The following is a 17,529-nucleotide window of genomic DNA, read 5'->3' as shown; positions in this document are numbered from 1 at the left end:
CCCAGAGTCCTGAGGAGCATGAGTCCTCCACTTCCTTACCTGAGAAGTAGCTGAAAAGTGCAAGGAAGGACAGAGTCCAGGCTTTGGTGAGCATGGTTTGACTTTCTAAAAACAAAGGGTACCTGGATGAGCCTTCCTGCTTCTGTCCTAAATCTCCCCAGGAACTGGAGACAAAGGTCCTGTCATATAAAGCTATTGGTGCCCATTGGCTTTGCTAAAACACCACTCCTCCTCTGAGGAGGTGGGACAATTTATCTCAGCCAATGAACAAAGAAGATATTTGCATGAGGAAGAGTATATAAAAAGAAGAGGGAAGGTTCTCGGCTTTGTGCTGGGATGAGGGAAATCTGAAATTTGTGAAGCATTGATCACTGGAATAAGAATCTCGAGAAAACAAATCAGGCCAGGGTGGGTGTGAGATGGAAATTTGGGAAATATCTTTTAATAATTTTAATTAAATTTTCTGTTTTACATTTTAGAATATTCATTTCTAAAAATATCAAGGACTTCTTCTCTTTCCATGACTTGTTTTGCATAACATAAAAGCCTGCGTATTTTACATAAACTAAACCATTCAATATTACATTATTAGATCCATCAAAACTTATTTACGCTGTTGAATTTATCTTAATGCTGCCAGCGTTTTCAAGTGTACACAATTCCTCCTCCCCCATATATTCAATAAACATTTTCCAATCTTGGGAAATACCCATCTCTCTCTCTAAACAGTAATCCAAGGACAGAAAAATCTGTCCCTGAGAACGATGGGAGAGGAAGGGAACATGTAAACAGTCCTGTCTCTGAGGATCCCTCCAGCCAGCTCCTCCTTTCAGGCCTTTTCTCCATCACCATCAAACTTACTTAAAGTCACCATAGAAGTCTCCATTGAAAGCTTCCCTCTCCTGTGCACAGGATACCACCCCAGCATCTGAGTCTGCCGTTTAGCTCAGGATCAGGGGGAAATTCCTACAGTTACATTCCACCAGGAAGACGTTTTCAGGGGCTGCATGCAGGGAGGGATGTGTTTCCGGAAACAAATGTAGATGAACCAGTGAGTCTGACCCTTATCTTTGCCTTCCTTCTAGTCCAACTAATAAACAGAAGATATTTACACGTGTGAGGGTATTTAAAAAGAAGAGGGGGGAAGGATCCTGGTGTAGTTCTGGGATGAGACTAAAATGGTGTTGTCAGAGCTGCCTCCAGGTCCCAGCTCACAGAGGACCAACGCTAGGCTGTAGTTATGTACAAAAGTCTCTATTGAGATTCAGTTTCCATTTTAAAGCTGCAGCGTGCAGCTCTACGTCTCGACCTTAGACCGGCGAAGTCCCGTCTGAGTCTCCTCCCCTTCCACACCAGTTTAAGACCCTCGCCTTGCTCCACCTCTTCCTAAGTTCCTTTCTCCTCTGGGCCCTCCTGCCCGCTAGGGTCTCATCCTTCCTGGACTCCTCTGACGCTGACCCTGACGATTCTTGCCCCTCCTTCCGGCGGGCTTTAGGACCTGGTTCCCTATCCGGGCTACCTTCTGTGCCGCTCGCCTGTACCTTTGAACTTGGCGCGCGCGCCCAGCCAGCAACTTTCCTCTTGACCGTTAACTCGCTCTCCGATGGAGGCGTGGTCAACCCTGACTCATCTTCTCTCGCTGGTGGTGCATATGTGGGCTCTGACACCTGGGACTCCTCCCCCCCCACTACGCTCTGGTGGGGAAGCTGGTCCTGATTTCCAACTGCTGCTCTGGGAGTCCCCGCTGGCCCCTTGCTTCTGGGGTGTCCCCCTTGGGTCGCCCCTTGCCCTGCCCATCGGCGCCCCCTTCTGTGAATCTTCCGATTCGCTGGAGAGGCTCATGGAATCTATCGGGCTGCTGTCATATTCTCCTACGCTGCCCTCGGATTGCTCCCCCTCGCTCTCCATCTCATCTCCTCCCTGCGCTCCCGCTGAGCCCCTGACAGGTGTAAATAGAGTAGAGAGGGAACTAAGGCAGGATCTGGAAAACCAGGAAGATCCTGTTTTCCTGTGAACAGTAATCCAAACACCAAAGAATTGGTAAGGCAGCAGGGGAGCTCCAGAAATAGATTAGCATTTTTCCTGGGGTCCAGAGCAGAGGGCAAAAACACTCCTCCACCCCAAACATTGGAATGCCAACCAAACTCTGAGCAGGACTGAAGAGGAAGCACTACAGATGGAGCCATGCATGGTGGAGATTCTCCTGCTTCATTTCACATCACAGGTGGGGGGGTTGCTCTCAGATCCTCATTTTGCCCAGTTTGTGAGAAGTGGACCAACATCTCCCCCTGAAGATAAAATCAGAGATAGCAGCCGTCATATAAGCTACATACAACATGAGCCCTAATGGAGTATTATGTGAAAACTCATTTTCATTCTTAGTGCTTCAGCACTACATACTTCTTCACACGTTTAAGTAAGACCCTGATTTTCCACAGCATGCCTGCCTGATATGGCCCAAATCTTCCTCTTATCTTTTAGTAATAGTGATTCTACTGTGTCTGGTCAGTGCAAGTTGATAAAATAAGGCCCTGCTGGCTTTGTCCAGCAATGTTGTGGTCATCTTTAACACATGCCAACATTTTCAACCACTTGAATGTGAGTTCTTGCTGCGGTGATTTGTTCTGCAGGCACCTTTCTTTAATCCACTTGCCATGAGATTTGGCAACCTGCAGTGTGTACTGAGGTCACTGGGTGATCTTCATGTGGAGAAGAAGATTCAGTCAGATGCCATTTTAGTTCCATCCGGCTCTATCCTTGAAAGAGCTTCAGGCATAAATTTAGCTCCGTACCAAATCTGAATGCCCTGTTCAGCAGGAGGAGTAAAGGTTTTTGTCTCAGTTCCTCATTAGACTTGATCACAGTGTAACTCATTGCTAAACCAAGCCACACAGTAATAGTCAGCCTCATCTTCAGCCTGGACGTTGGTGATGGTTAAATAGCCCATATTCCCAGAGAGGGAAGCAGTGAATCGATCAGGGATCCCTTCTCCCCTGCTGCCACCATTATAATGCACATAGCGAGGGGCTTGTCCAGGTCTCTGCTGATACCAGGAAATATAGCTACGACTACTGCTGGCGGTGCAAGGGAGTTTAGCCGTGTTTCCTGGGGATACAGACTCAGACACAGGTTGAGTCAACGTAGACTGTGAAATGACACCTTTGGAAGATGGAAAAAGGAAAGGAAAACAATTAACCTTGTTTGTGCTTCCAAATCTCTAACGGGTCCCATGATTAATGCACAGTATTGATTTGTTGTTGAGCCAGAATCCAAGGGAAAGGGAGTCCTCCACACTCTTACCTGAGAAGTAGCTGAGAAGTGCAAGGGAGCAGAGAGTCCAAGCCATGGCGAGCTCTCTAGAGGCTTCTGACTTTGTCAGAGAAAAAGACCACCGGCAGCAGGCTTCCTGCTTCTCTCTTAGGTCACCCAGGAACTGCAGATTGAAGGTCTGTCATATAAAGTTATTGATGCCCATTGGGTTTCCTAGAAATGCCTCACCTCTTCTCAGGAGGCAGGAGATTCCAGGCCAGCCAATGATCACAGAAGACATTTGCATGAAGGAGGTTATTTAAAAAGAAGAGGGGAGGCTCCCAGTTTTGTCCTGGGATGACGGAAATGTGCAGCCAGAGTGCATTTAATCTTTGCATTTCTGAAAGATTGGGTACATTTGGTTCCCTTAGAACAAAGAAAATTGAAGGTTGCAAAAGTCCAGGAAAAATATTATAACTTTGACACAGTGTGGGGCGACTTTATAGATCATACAAATGATGAACGGTGCCTATCGTCAACAACACAGTTTGGAGTGCACGAAGTGCATATTTTAATTCAAAATCCTTTATTAGGCATAGCACACCAAACAAACATCATATACAGACTGTATAAGATACGGGCTCAGCGAACATATTTTATCCCATTCCTATTCTTAACTCCCAGAAATAAATCGATGTACATAAATCGATGTACATAAATGATATAATACAACACAGCAACATCACCTACCATTAAAACCACTAAATCTCTTTATCATGGCCCATTCTTTCTTCATGGACAGCACTTAAAAATTCAGCCACTATTAAAGTGATTTGCTCATCGCTGTCCGCCAGCAGGTCCTGAACAGTTGGTTGTGTAGAGCTCTGTCTATTAAATTTTAGGGCCTCAAATAATTGTCTTCTGGCATAGCTGCCAAAATCACAGGAAAAGAATATATGCTCTAGAGTATCGGGTTCCTGTTTTCTGCATTTGCAGAGACGCTCTGATTCTGGGATAGCTAAGTATCTTCTTCTCACAACCACCGAGGGAAACATGTTAAATCTGGCCAACATAAACAGCCTACACTATTCATTTTTCTTCAGATTTGTCATGTATCCCTTTTGGAAATCTCTACACAAAGGGAGATTTAAGTGGATAGGAGAGCAGGTGCTGTGCTTTGCAACCTCAAGCATGGCGAGAACACTTTTTTCTGTAAGAGTCCTCCCCCTCCCCTCCCCCTGCCCCATTTACAACTTCATACATGGTGTATACATATTTTCCAAGTTATTACATCTTAACTTTTATGCTTATTTTCTTTAGTTGTAAGTGTTTACTCAAACCAGCACTTCTAATATTAATATAAATAACAGCAGGGATATTGGGCAACCTCGTCCCTTTATATATCATACATTAAATGCATCTTTTCATTTGTGGACAACAGACCAAGCGATGGAAGTTACTGTGTATCATTCTGTTTTTGTTAAGATTTTGATGGTTTTAGCATATGCACTGTGGCAAGGGTCTGTGTTGTCTTCGGAGATGACTCTAACTGCAAGTGGGCTGGCTTGCCCCCATGATTGAGGGGGCCGTGGCCATACAACATGCACACGACATGCATGCATGCATGCCGTGTGACACGCTGACATCATGCATGCACACTGCAGAATGCCTTTCCCCATGTACGCCCACTCAACCCTGCAAAATCAGCGCTGTTATGCATTTAGAAAAAAACTTTTTTTCATGTGGCAGCACCAAAACTTCGGAACTCCCTGCCTATTGACACCAGCAGTGCCTTCATTGCACTGTTTGTGGTACCTGTTGAAAATATTTTTATTTAGGTGAGCCTTTCTGGGTGGAATGCTGACAGGGGTTTTAATCTCTTTGTAGCTTATTGTTGATTTCAATTGTTTCTGCAAGTTTTGAACAGGAGTTCAAAACAGTTCATTGCGGATAATTTCATTGATTTATTGTGATTTTGTGAACCACTTTGAGGCTTCATTATAATTAAGAGGTGTATATAAATCTTGTGAAATAAAATTTTAAAAAACAGAGCAGTTCATTAAAACTGACTATTGTATCTCTACTGTTGGAAGATGAATGCTTCCAAATAAAAATGGTGGGGAGAGTGCTGTTGCAGTCAGGTCCATAATAATCTGGCTGGTTCATGTGAGAAAAGCATACTGGACTAGGGGCTTATCCACACTTGTCCTGTGTCTAAAAAGCAGAGGTCCATGGGGGATATATCCAGCCTCATATAACTCTACTTAATGCACAATACCAGTAGCAGTAAAGCTTTGCTGGATGAAATTTTCAAAGCCTCTGGTCTAATTTTTTGGGAACCCTGCGATGTGTTTAAGTTTTTACTCTGCTAACTATACAGGTATGTTGGAATCTGCTCTAGATCAATACTGAGTAGAATTCCATGACATATCTCTAGTGATTCTAAGCTGCCAGATGTGAAGGAGGAAGGTGGAAGGTTTTTGTCTCAGTTCCCCATAAGACTTGATCACTGTGCCACAAGCTATAGCTGTTAAACCAAGCCCCACAGTAATAGACAGCCTCGTCTTCAGCCTGGAGGTTGGTGATGGTTAAATAGCCAGTATTCCCAAAGACAGAAGCGGTGAATCGATCAGGGATCCCTTCTCCCCTGCTGCCACCATTATAATGCACATAGCGAGGGGCCTGCCCCGCTTTCTGTTGATACCAGTGAATATAGCTGCCGCTGGGACTGCTGCTGGCAGTGCAAGGGAGCTTAGCCGTTTGTCCTGGGGACAAAGACTCCGATGTAGGTTGAGTCACAGTATGTTGAGAAATGACACCTTTGCAAAAAGAGAAAGAAAGAAAGAGAAGATATTGATTCAAAGGATTTTCTCACAAACATCCTAAAAGCGGTATGATAAAGGCATACTACAGTTGGTGCTAATTTGCCCAGAAGCCGGTGGAAAGGCAATCTTCCACATCCTTACCTGAGAAATAGCCAAGAAGTGCAAGGAAAGACAGAGCCCAGGCCATGTTAAGCTCTCTAAATGACTTGGGCTTTCTCAACAAAAAGGTAAAGCAGAAGGGACCTTCCTGTTTCCTTCTATACCCCGCAGGAACAGAAGAGGAAGGAGCTGTCCTATAAAGATGTTGACCCTCGCTGGCTTTGACAGAAATGCCTCTTCTCCTCTTCTGAGAAGGCAGGGCATTTTAGCTCAGCCAGTGAGCAGAGGATATATTTGCATAAAGGAGAGTTTTAAAAGAAGACGACTGAAAGAATGGCAAGTCCTGGATTGCTTTAACGGAATTCCCTTTCCGCAGCAGCATTGGAGGGGCAGGCACCACCACCAATCCTTACCCCTCTACCAACCAATTTTTTAACCAATGCCTAACCGCAACCTTACAAGTTGTGACGATTTGCTACGCAGTAGGCAAAAACCAAATGGCCCCAGCCAATCAGCCAGATGAACAAAATTCCTACTGGGCCCCTGCCCCAAGAGCAGACGGCCCCATGACAGGCATAGGAAGGTCAAAGCGAACGACCCTAAATATGGGGGGGGGGGATCCGATGCATGGGCGAAAAGAGGAAAGTCTAGCCTCGTGCAAGGAGTTTTAGCATTTCTGGCTGTCAGTCAACAAATGGCAACATGAACTTCTTCCCAACGACAAGGGAAGCCTAATCACACCAGTGGCCAACGATCAATTAGCCCGCCCACAACCTGTCGGCCCCCACCGCAACACGTGCTCTCCATGAAGGAGAACACGCTTTGCAGCATAGAGGGCTTCTCTTCAGAGTGTGAGCCAGCCACGCCTTTTTGGAGGCATTTCTGTTTCTTTCTGCTCGCTGCATTTTTCTTTTTATTTCTTTTACTGAATTTATTAAATTTTCTTTTTTACAATTTAAAGTACTCATTTTCACATCCTTTAGATATCTACGACTTCCCATCTCCTCTTTCCATGGTTCATTTTATGTATCATAAATCCCTGGATATTTTACAAAAAGCATACCATCCAGTATTCCCCTATTGCTCACTGAAAACAGATCCTGAAGTTGAGGCTCTAATACTTTGGCCACCTCATGAGAAGAGAAGACTCCCTGGAAGAGACCCTGATGTTGGGAAAGATTGGGGGCACATGAAGAAGGGGACGACAGAGGACGAGATGGTTGGATAGTGTTCTCGAAGCTACCAGCATGAGTTTGACCAAACTGCGGGAGGCAGTGGAAGACAGGAGGGCCTGGCGTGCTCTGGTCCATTGGGTTACGAAGAGTCAGACACAACTAAACAACTAAACAACAACAACAACAACAATTCCCCTATTGCATCCATCAAAACTTATTTACACTGTTGAATTTATCTTAATGCTGCCAGCGTTTTCAGCTGTACACAGTTATGTCCCATATGTACAGTAAATGCTTTCCAATCTTCTCTAAATGTATGTTCTTCTTGTTGACTTATGCTAAGTCTGCAAGCTGTGCATATTCCATCAGTTTCAGTTGTCATTTGTCTTTAGTTGGGACCTAGAACCTTAATTCTTCATCTTGAAGTTTTCAGAATCCACAATGATTGTGGTACTTTTCTAAAACATGGCCTAAATCCATGTGGATTGTAAGAGCTGAAAGGCAAGACCATCCATTGAGGCAGGATGTACGGGAGGCAGGGCCAGTACAAAGTCCCAGTCCCATGGAAAGAAAAATGCCAATGGGTAGTTGATCTCTGACTGAACAGAAAACGTCTGACAGAGTTGCTCACATCTGCCAAACGTGCTTCTGCTTCACTTCACAGCAGAGTATCAGGGTGTACAGGTGGTGTCTGATATAATAGGTTTCTGCAGTAATTGGGCGGAGAAAGGGCTGACATCTCCCCCTACAGGAGAAAGCGGGGATAACAGGCAACAGAGAGGTTTACCAAAAATTAGCAAGACCCCAACTGCACAATCTGTAAGTAAGCATCCCGCAACAAACACACATATTTAGCTCACACACACTTGCTTGGCAAAAATATTATTTTAAAAATGAAAAGGAGGGTGGAAACGGGGAGAAGGGAAAAGGGGATCTGGGAGAAATTACTTTGGCGATGTGAAACCATCAACACATTTGAGTCAGGTTCCCCTGACAGAGTTGCTCACGTCTGCCAAACGTGCTTCTGCTTCACAGCACAGCACAGCACAGTAACAGGGTGTACAGGTGGTGGCTGATATAATAGGTTTCTGTAGTAATTGGGCGGAGAAAGGGCTGACATCTCCCCCTACAGGAGAAAGCAGGGATTACAGGCAACAGAGAGGTTCACCAAAAATCAACAAGACCCATATTGCACAATTTGTAAGTAAGCATTCCGTAAGAAACACATATTTAGCTCACACACATTCAGCTTTATGCTTGGCAAAAAGATTTTTATTAAAAAAATTGAAAAAGAGGGTGGAAACAGGGATAAGGGAAAAGGGGATCTGGAAAAATAATCAGTAATAGTCATCCTCATCCTCTGACTTCACATTGGTGATGGTTAAATTGGCCACTTTCTTTGGGACATCATTGGAAGGAGAGAAGCGGCTAGAGAATTCTGGTCCAAATTCTGTCTTGTCTTTGCCTATGTCCCGCAACAGGATAACATTCAGGCTATTTCCATCTTTTTGTTGATACCAACGAAAACCTCCAAAGTTGTAGCCACTGCTGATTGTGCAAGAGATTTGAACGGTACCTTCCAGGGATGCAGACTGAGTAGCCGTCTGCGTCAGGGTGAACTGGGTGAAGGATCCTGCAGAGAGGAGAAATGGACATTTGTGAAGGAAGCAGTAAGTGTTTGTTTGCTGTAATGCTAGTAAACCAATGAATCAGAGCAGAATAATGTGGAAGGGGCACAGTTGAGTGGTCTAGCATCTGCTTTCTGCACACTGACAGTGCCAGACACAGCAGAGGACAGAAACCCTGCCAGTTAGTGCAGGCAACCCTAAGCTCGATAGACCAATGTTCCACCTTCCTCTGTAGAGGACAAGAGCAGGAAGGAAAGGTTTTCTTCACCTGAGTAGCAAGTAAAAAAGATGAAAAGGAGCAAGGGCCACTCCATCCTGTCTGTGCTGTCCAGGGTCCTGAGGTCTATTCTCCAACACTTGCTCCCTCTCAAATACCCAGAATGGGTCTCTTATGCAAATCTGCTGGCTCTTCCTCATTGGCTAGAATCTAGAGTGAACTTGCAGAAGGTCTCTTCATCTACATATAAGTGTCTCCTGCAACCAAACATTGCGTCTCGAGGTCCCCAGGGCCACCCCAATAACTCACACATTACACAGGAATTTTTGTTTAAGGTTTTTGGCATAATTTTGGCCACAACTTTATTAAAATACAAAAATGTGGGTGGTTGCTTAGGCATTGGTTGCGACTATCTGCCCCCCCCCCATGGGGGACAGACTGACATTCCGCACGGCTGTGAAAGTGACAAAAGGGGAATATAATTGGGGGTAGCGACGGAGTAGGGAACCTGCCCTCAGCCCTCCCCAAATGCAGCCAGGGGCTTTTGCATGGCCCAAGCCCCTTGCTAGGGTGGACAAAAGCAATAGTGACCACCTGATTCCTTTAATGGAATCCCTTGCAGCAGCAGCATTAGAGAGGCAGGCACAGCCAATCCATGGCCCTCAATCAACCAAACCATAAACCAATGCCTAACTGCAACCTTACCAGTTGTGACGATTTGCTACGCAGTAGCCAAAAACCAAATGGCCCCAGCCAATCAGCCAGATGGACAAAATTCCTACTGGGCCCCTGCCCCAAGAGCAGATGACTTTTCTAAAACATGGCCTAAATCCGTGTGGACCGTAAGAGCTGAAAGGCAAGACCATCCACTGAGGCAGGATGTACGGGATGCAGGGCCAGTACAAAGTCTCAGTCCCATGGAAAGGAAAATGCCAGTGGGTAGTTGATCTCTGACTGAACAGAAAACGTCGGACAGAGTTGCTCATGTATGCCAAACATACTTCTGCTCCACTTCACAACAGAGTAGCAGGGTGTACAGGAGAAGTCTGATATAATAGGTTTCTGCAAAAATTGGGGGAGAAAGGGCTGACATCTCCCCCTACAGCAGAAAGCAGGGATTACAGGCAACAGAGAGGTTTACCAAAAATTAGCAAGATCCCAAATGCACAATCTGTAAGTAAGCATCCCGCAAGAAACACACATATTTAGCTCACACACATTCAGCTTTATGCTTGGCAAAAAGATTTTTTTAAAAATGAAAAGGAGGGTGGAAATGGGGAGAAGGGAAAAGGGAGTCTGGGAAAAATGACTTTGGCAATGTGAGACCATCAACACAGAGAAAAGGGAAGCACTTTTGAGTCAGGTTCCCATTCTGGTTTCATCACTGTGTGACTTGTCTCCAGTTCCAGCAAGACAGTAATAGTCAGCCTCATCCTCTGACTTCACATTGGTGATGGTTAAATTGGCCACTTTCTTCGGGGCATCATTGGAAGGAGAGAAGCAGCTGGAGAACTCCGGTCCAAAATCTGTCTCGTCTTTGATTATCTTCCGCCACAGGATAAAACTTGGGCTCTTTCCTGCTTTTTGTTGATACCAACCGAAACCTCCAAAGATGTGGCCACTGCTGATTGTGCAAGAGATTTGAACGGTACCTTCCAGGGATGCAGACTGAGTAGCCGACTGCGTCAGGGTGAACTGGGCGAAGGACCCTGCAGAAGTGAGAAATGGAGATTTGTGAAGAAAGCAATAAGTGTTTGTGTGCTGTAATGCTAGTAAACCAATAAATCAGACCAGAATAATGTGGAAGGGGCACAGTTGAGTGGTCTAGCATGTGCTTTCTGTATACTGACAGCGCCAGGCACGGCAGAGGGCAGAAACCCTGCCAGTCAGCGCAGGCAACCCTAAGCTCAATAGACCAATGTTCCACCAAATATGAGATAGCTTCCTTTCTTCCTCTGTAGAGGACAAGAGCATGAAGGAAAGGTTTTCTGCACCTGAGCAGCTAGTAAGGAAGGTGAAAAGGAGCAAGGACCACTCCATCCTGTCTGTGCTGTCCAGGGTCCTGAGGTCAAGGGGTGCCCCTTGCTATTCTCCAACACTTGCTCCCTCTCAAATACCCAGAATGGGTCTCTTGTGCAAATCTGCTGGCTCTTCCTCATTGGCTAGAAGCTAGAGTGAATTTGCAGAAGGTCTCCGCAACACCATAGTCGCCTTTGACTTGACTTAACCCTCCAGGGGTCCTTCACCTTTTATAACTGTATGTTAAGAAGTCATCACATTTCTTCATATGACACTAACTCAGAGGCATGGCTGAACTGGAAGCACCAGACATGTAGCCACACGTAGTGAACTTCACTTCACGTCCCAGGTGTAGGGGGTGCAGATAGCCTCTGATATCCCCATATCTGCCGAATTGGGGGGAAAGTGGACCGACATCCCCCCTAATGTCTAAAGCTGGAATAGCAGGCATCATATCAGCTAATTACATGAACACTAATGGTACCTAATAGGAAATAGGATGTTGTTTGCCAGTGGCCCAGTGCTACTGCTTCAGGCCTTTGAGTAAGACTTGGATTTCCAAACCTTTTTGCCTGATAATGGCTTACTCTTTACATTTTAAGTATTTCAGGTATTTATTTATTTATTTATTAAACTTATTCCACCTTTCCTGCTCTAAGGACCCCTGGGCAACAACAAGTGAAGAAACAAAGCATTTTATTATTATTTTTAATAAATAATTGTTATTAAGTTTCCATTTACCAAATCAAACATATCATACCAATTAATCCAAATGATAACAATACAAATCATAAAATCCAAATATTTTCCAAATTATAGATTTTAGGCTCAGAATGAAGAGAGCTCTGTGGTGAATCTAAACTCCTTGCTCTGAAGGAGGAAACATGAATGTTTTTGTTTCATTTCCCCATCAGACTTGATCACCGTGTAACACATTGCTGAACCAATCCCCACAGTAATAAACAGCCTCATCGTCAGCCTGGGTGTTGGTGATGGTTAAATAGCCCATATTCCCAGAGAGGGAAGCAGTGAATCGATCAGGGATCCCTTCTCCCCTGCTGCCACCATTACACTGCACAAAGCGAGGGGCTTGTCCAGCTCTCTGCTGATACCAGTAAATATTGCCACGATTGCTGCTGGCGGTGCAGGAGAGTTTAGTGGTTTCTCCTGGTGACACAGACTGAGAGGGAGGTGGAGTCATTGTATTCTGTGAAATGACACCTTTGGAAGATGGAAAAATATAAGGAAAACATTTAATCTTGCTTCTGCTTCCAGATATGAAGGAAGCATTATGATCTGTTTGCAGTTCTCCCAGAGTCCTGAGGAGCATGAGTCCTCCACTTCCTTACCTGAGAAGTAGCTGAAAAGTGCAAGGAAGGACAGAGTCCAGGCTTTGGTGAGCATGGTTTGACTTTCTAAAAACAAAGGGTACCTGGATGAGCCTTCCTGCTTCTGTCCTAAATCTCCCCAGGAACTGGAGACAAAGGTCCTGTCATATAAAGCTATTGGTGCCCATTGGCTTTGCTAAAACGCCACTCCTCCTCTGAGGAGGTGGGACAATTTATCTCAGCCAATGAACAAAGAAGATGTTTGCATGAGGAAGAGTATATAAAAAGAAGAGGGAAGGTTCTCAGCTTTGTACTGGGATGAGGGAAATCTGAATTTTGTAAAGCATTGATCACTGGAATAAGAATCTTGAGAAAACAAATCAGGCCAGGGTGGGTGTGAGATGGAAACTTGGGAAACATCTTTTAATAATTTTAATTGAATTTTCTATTTTACATTTTAGAATATTCATTTCTAAAAATATCAAGGACTTCTTCTTTCCATGACTTGTTTTGCATAACATAAAAGCCTGCATATTTTACATAAACTAAACCATTCAGTATTACATTATTAGATCCATCAAAACTTATTTACACTGCTGAATTTATCTTAATGCTGCCAGCGTTTTCAAGTGTACACAATTCCTCCTCCCCCATATATTCCATAAACATTTTCCAATCTTGGGAAATACCCATCTCTCTCTCTAAACAGTAATCCAAGGACAGAAAAATCTGTCCCTGAGAACGATGGGAGAGGAAGGGAACATGTAAACAGTCCTGTCTCTGAGGATCCCTCCAGCCAGCTCCTCCTTTCAGGCCTTTTCTCCATCACCATCAAACTTACTTAAAGTCACCATAGAAGTCTCCATTGAAAGCTTCCCTCTCCTGTGCACAGGATACCACCCCAGCATCTGAGTCTGCCGTCTAGCTCAGGATCAGGAGGAAATTCCTACAGTTACATTCCACCAGGAAGAAGTTTTCAGGGGCTGCATGAGGGGAGGGGTGTGTTTCCGGAAACAAAAGTAGATGAACCAGTGAGCCTGACCCTTATCTTTGCCAGTGGTGTCACAACAGGGGGGCATGGGGGGCCGTACGCCCTGGGTTCCATGTCTAAGGGGTGACAAGTAATCTCCCCGCAGGGGCTTGCGGTGGCACGAGCAGCCATCGCTCCACCACAGCTGCATGTGGAAGATTCTCTGTTCACAGCTGCAGCCACGAGCGGAGGATCCCGGTGCCGGCGGCAAACTGCGCATGTGCTGTGTCACACACATGTGCTGTACGTAGCGTCGCCGCACTTGCGCTGTATAGCGGTTTGCTGCCAGCACTGCTCCAGCGCTATACGGATGGTGCCGGGATCCTCCCCTTGTGGCTGTAGCGGCGATGGAGGGATGCCGGCACCGTCCATACGGCACTGGAACAGCGCTGGCGGCAAACCGCTATACAGCGCATCAGGGACATCTGGGTGTCACAACGTCTTCCTTTGCCCCTGATCTTTGCACAGTAGGGTACATTCCAGCCATGCAAGATTCCATGGTTCCAACACACTCCCCAACACCCCTTCATTCCATTAACCAAGAACTTACCTTCCAACAACACATTCCAACCTAGTGAAAATGGTTTTTTTTTCACATGGAACATCTTAGAACAGTGAGGAATGTGGATATATCTATATCTATCTATCTATCATCTATAATTGCATATATTTTACTGTTATGTTTCTGTGTCTGGCTAGTGATATTAGGCCGGTAAAACGAAGCATAAATTCTGAGTTTAAACTGCCACAAGTTTCACAGAGTGTTTTCCCCCCCGGTATCTTAAACATGCAGCACCTCTGGCATCTGTGCCAAATGTAAAAATTTTCAGCAACGGATGATGTTGATGGAGGACTTTGCTCAGCGGATACCTTGAATGAACTTGGAGTAAAAATTTGAAATCTGCAATGTGCATTGATCTATGTCCACTTCTTGGATGAGTGATTTTTGACCTGGATAAAGGACTGGAATGAGTTGCAGTCCCTCTCATATACTCTCCAACATTTCTCTGAAGAAAATAGGGATGTCCTATTCATCATCATCATCATCATCATTATTATCATTATTATTATTTTTATATATGCAATGCACACACAACATTGCAACTACACTCATTCAAATACCAACAACACAAAAATGCAAACATAAATGTTATGCCTACGTGACTTCCCTCCACCAGTGTTTGTCATTTCTTATGTTTATTATACTCTTATTTATATTGCAATTTTTAATTCTCATCTTTAATATTGTTATTTAACTAATATTTTGTTTTCTGAATCAACTTCAATATTATTACTATTACTATTACTATTATTAAATAATAATAAAACATATATAAAAACAGAATAAAACATCGAACATTAAAAAACTTCCCTGTAGAAGGCTGCCTTCAGAGGTCTTCTAAAGGCTATATAGTTACTTATTTCCATGACTGGGGGGTTGCATAACCTAATCTCAAACATTTCTCTGATGGAAATACTGTAGAGACATTCTAAGGCAGCCTTTCTCAGCCTGTGGGTCCCCAGATGTTGTTGAACTACAACTCCCATCACCCCTAGCTAGCAAGGCCAGAGCTCAGGGATAATGGGAGTTGTAGTCCATCAACATCTGGGGACCCACAGGTTGAGAACTACTGTCTAAGGGAAAGTGGGACATTCAGGGATCAGACCAGAAACCAGGATGCCTTCTGTAAATCCCAAACTGCCCCTGGAAAATAGGGACACCTGGAGGATCTGTCATCTCTACTATTCAAAGAGTCCCATGTAAAGATCAAATGAAGCTCTGTAGCAAATCTGAACTCCTAGCTTGAAGGAGGAAGAGAGAAGGTTTTTGTCTCAGTTCCCCATTAGATTTGAGCGCCGTGGAATGCATTAATACTGCTATACCATGTACCGCAATAATAATCAGCCTCATCTTCAGCCTGAGTGCTGGTGATGGTTAAATAGCCAACATTCCCAGAGAGGGAAGCGGTGAATCGATCCGGGATGCCCTCACCTCGGTTTTGGCCATTTTGGTGCACATAGCGAGGGCCCAGTCCAGGTCTCTGTTGATACCAAGCAATGTAGCCCACTTTACCATTGGGGGTGCAGGAAAGCTTAGTGGTTTGTCCAACGGACACAGACTCAGAGGCTGCTTGAGTCATGGGAGACTGTGACATGACACCTGTGTAAAAAAGAAATGAAAACCATTGTCTTGATTCACTTTGGGTGCTCAGATATATCAGGCAGGCACTAAGATCAATCTGCAATATAAATAGTTTTGTTGCTGGGAATTAGATCTGTGGAAAGCAAGTCCACAATATCCTTACCAGAGAAGTAGCTGAAAAATGCAATGAAGGACAGAAACCAGGCCATGGTGAGTTCTCTAGAGCAGACTGACTTTCTCAAAGAAACAGAGAACTGGCAGGGACCGTACTGCTCCTTTCTTATATCCTCCAGGACCAAAAGATGAAAGGTATGTCGCTTAAAGCCTATTGGCTTTGCTAGAAATACCCCTGTGGAGGCGGGACATTCCAAGTCAGCCAATGAACAGAGAAGACATTTCACATTTGCATAAGAAAGAGTATTTGAAAGAGGAGACACTCCTGGCTTTGTCCTGGGATAGTAGAAATATGAACTTTCTGTGGCAATGTTTGCAGAAATAGGAATAGGGAGTGAACAAATTGGGGAAACTTGAGAAACCACTGTTTTCCTTTTAACAGAAGACTGAGGAATTTGCCCTGGCGAATGAGGGGCCAGGAGGGAGAAAGCTTCACAAGTCTTGATCTGGATAATCCTTCCAACCAGCTCTGGCCTTTCTCCAACCCCACCAAACTTATTGACGTCTCAGTGGTCTCTGTTGAAGGCCTCCCTCACCTGTCTCAGAATCTGACTCTATCCTCTAGCTCAAGAGTGGGGGACAATTCCCAGAGCTGCATTATCTCACTAGGAACGTTTCAAAAGCTACTTTTTCAGAAGTGCTTGGTAGAGCCAGAAGCAAAAGTACAGTGGTACCTCTGGTTACGTACTTAATTCGTCCCGGAGGTCCATTCTTAACCTGAAACTGTTCTTAACTTGAAGCACCACTTTAGCCAATGGGGCCTCCCACTGCCACCACACGATTTCTGTTCTCATCCTGAAGCAAAGTTCTTAACCCGAGGTAATATTTCTGGGTTAGCAGAATCTGTAACCTGAAGTGTCTGTAACCTGAAGCATATGTAACCCAAGGTACCACTGTAGATGGAATAGTGAATTTGAACCAGGCGTTGGTAGAATTGTATGCATTCCAGCCATGCAAAAGATAAAGGTTTCAACACACTCCCCAACACTCCTATATTCCAATCAGTATTATCACAGGCTCACAGCTCAAGGACACATTTCAGCCTGGCAAAAACATTTCAGGTCAAGCAGCAGGCATGGCGTGGTCTGTGTCCTGGAGAGATGTGTGGCCCTGCAAGAATTCTGAGGGCCTGATAAGAGAGGACTGGAGGGTCATATTTGACCACTTCCAACCTTTCTCCACCCACGCTCTAGAATGTAGATGATAGGTGTTTTTGAAACTACATCTTCCAGGATTCCATGTGCCTAGGGAGGCATTCAGGGCAAATAAGTGAAGTAAGGTAAGGACCCCTGGACAGTTAAGTCCAATCAAAGGCCACTTTCTGAGCTCTTCTCAATTTTGGGGAGAGCGGTGGAGGAAGGCTGTCCAGAGACTGTGAATCTGTTAACTCTCTCTCTTCCAGTGTTTCTTCTCCTAGCTGTTCACCATCCAGTACTTCCCAGCTTCTGCCTTCTGAACTATGCCCCTCTGCAAACCACTGTTCCAAATCTATACTGTCCTCAAGCTCCTGGGAAGATTCAGGATCTGGAGCAGGAGCAGGAGCAGGGGGAGGGCGAGGCTCCCACCATCCCTCCTGAGTGCAGCCCTGTCCCTGACACAGGTTGAGTCGTTGCATGTTGAGAAATGGCACCTTTGGGGAGGA

At 44.9% G+C, this 17,529-nt stretch overlaps 1 protein-coding gene across 4 annotated transcripts in view; it reads right to left on the bottom strand.

The window, feature by feature from the left end:
• Nucleotides 1-15,998, bottom strand: part of LOC307204974 (immunoglobulin lambda-1 light chain-like) — a 181,748-nt gene extending 165,750 nt beyond the window's left edge. Inside the window, exons 1-2 of one of the 4 annotated variants that reach the window (XM_079957215.1) lie at nucleotides 15,877-15,998; nucleotides 15,440-15,731 (exon numbers count right to left, since the gene is read on the bottom strand). In XM_079957215.1, coding sequence (XP_079813341.1) covers nucleotides 15,440-15,731; nucleotides 15,877-15,922 — 338 coding nt within the window. In that variant the 5' untranslated portion in view covers nucleotides 15,923-15,998. Of the gene's footprint in view, nucleotides 1-39; nucleotides 167-2,870; nucleotides 3,160-3,300; nucleotides 3,434-5,768; nucleotides 6,069-6,215; nucleotides 6,277-15,439; nucleotides 15,732-15,876 lie in introns of those variants that run through there. The other 3 variants (XM_079957213.1, XM_079957209.1, XM_079957214.1) reach the window with 3 other exon arrangements.
• Between the last annotated feature and the right edge of the window lie 1,531 nt (nucleotides 15,999-17,529).

This window comes from Podarcis cretensis, assembly GCF_951804945.1.
Source record: "Podarcis cretensis genome assembly, chromosome: 16".
NCBI classification, from domain to species: domain Eukaryota; kingdom Metazoa; phylum Chordata; class Lepidosauria; order Squamata; family Lacertidae; genus Podarcis; species Podarcis cretensis.
This window is presented reverse-complemented; position numbering and strand designations above follow the sequence as displayed.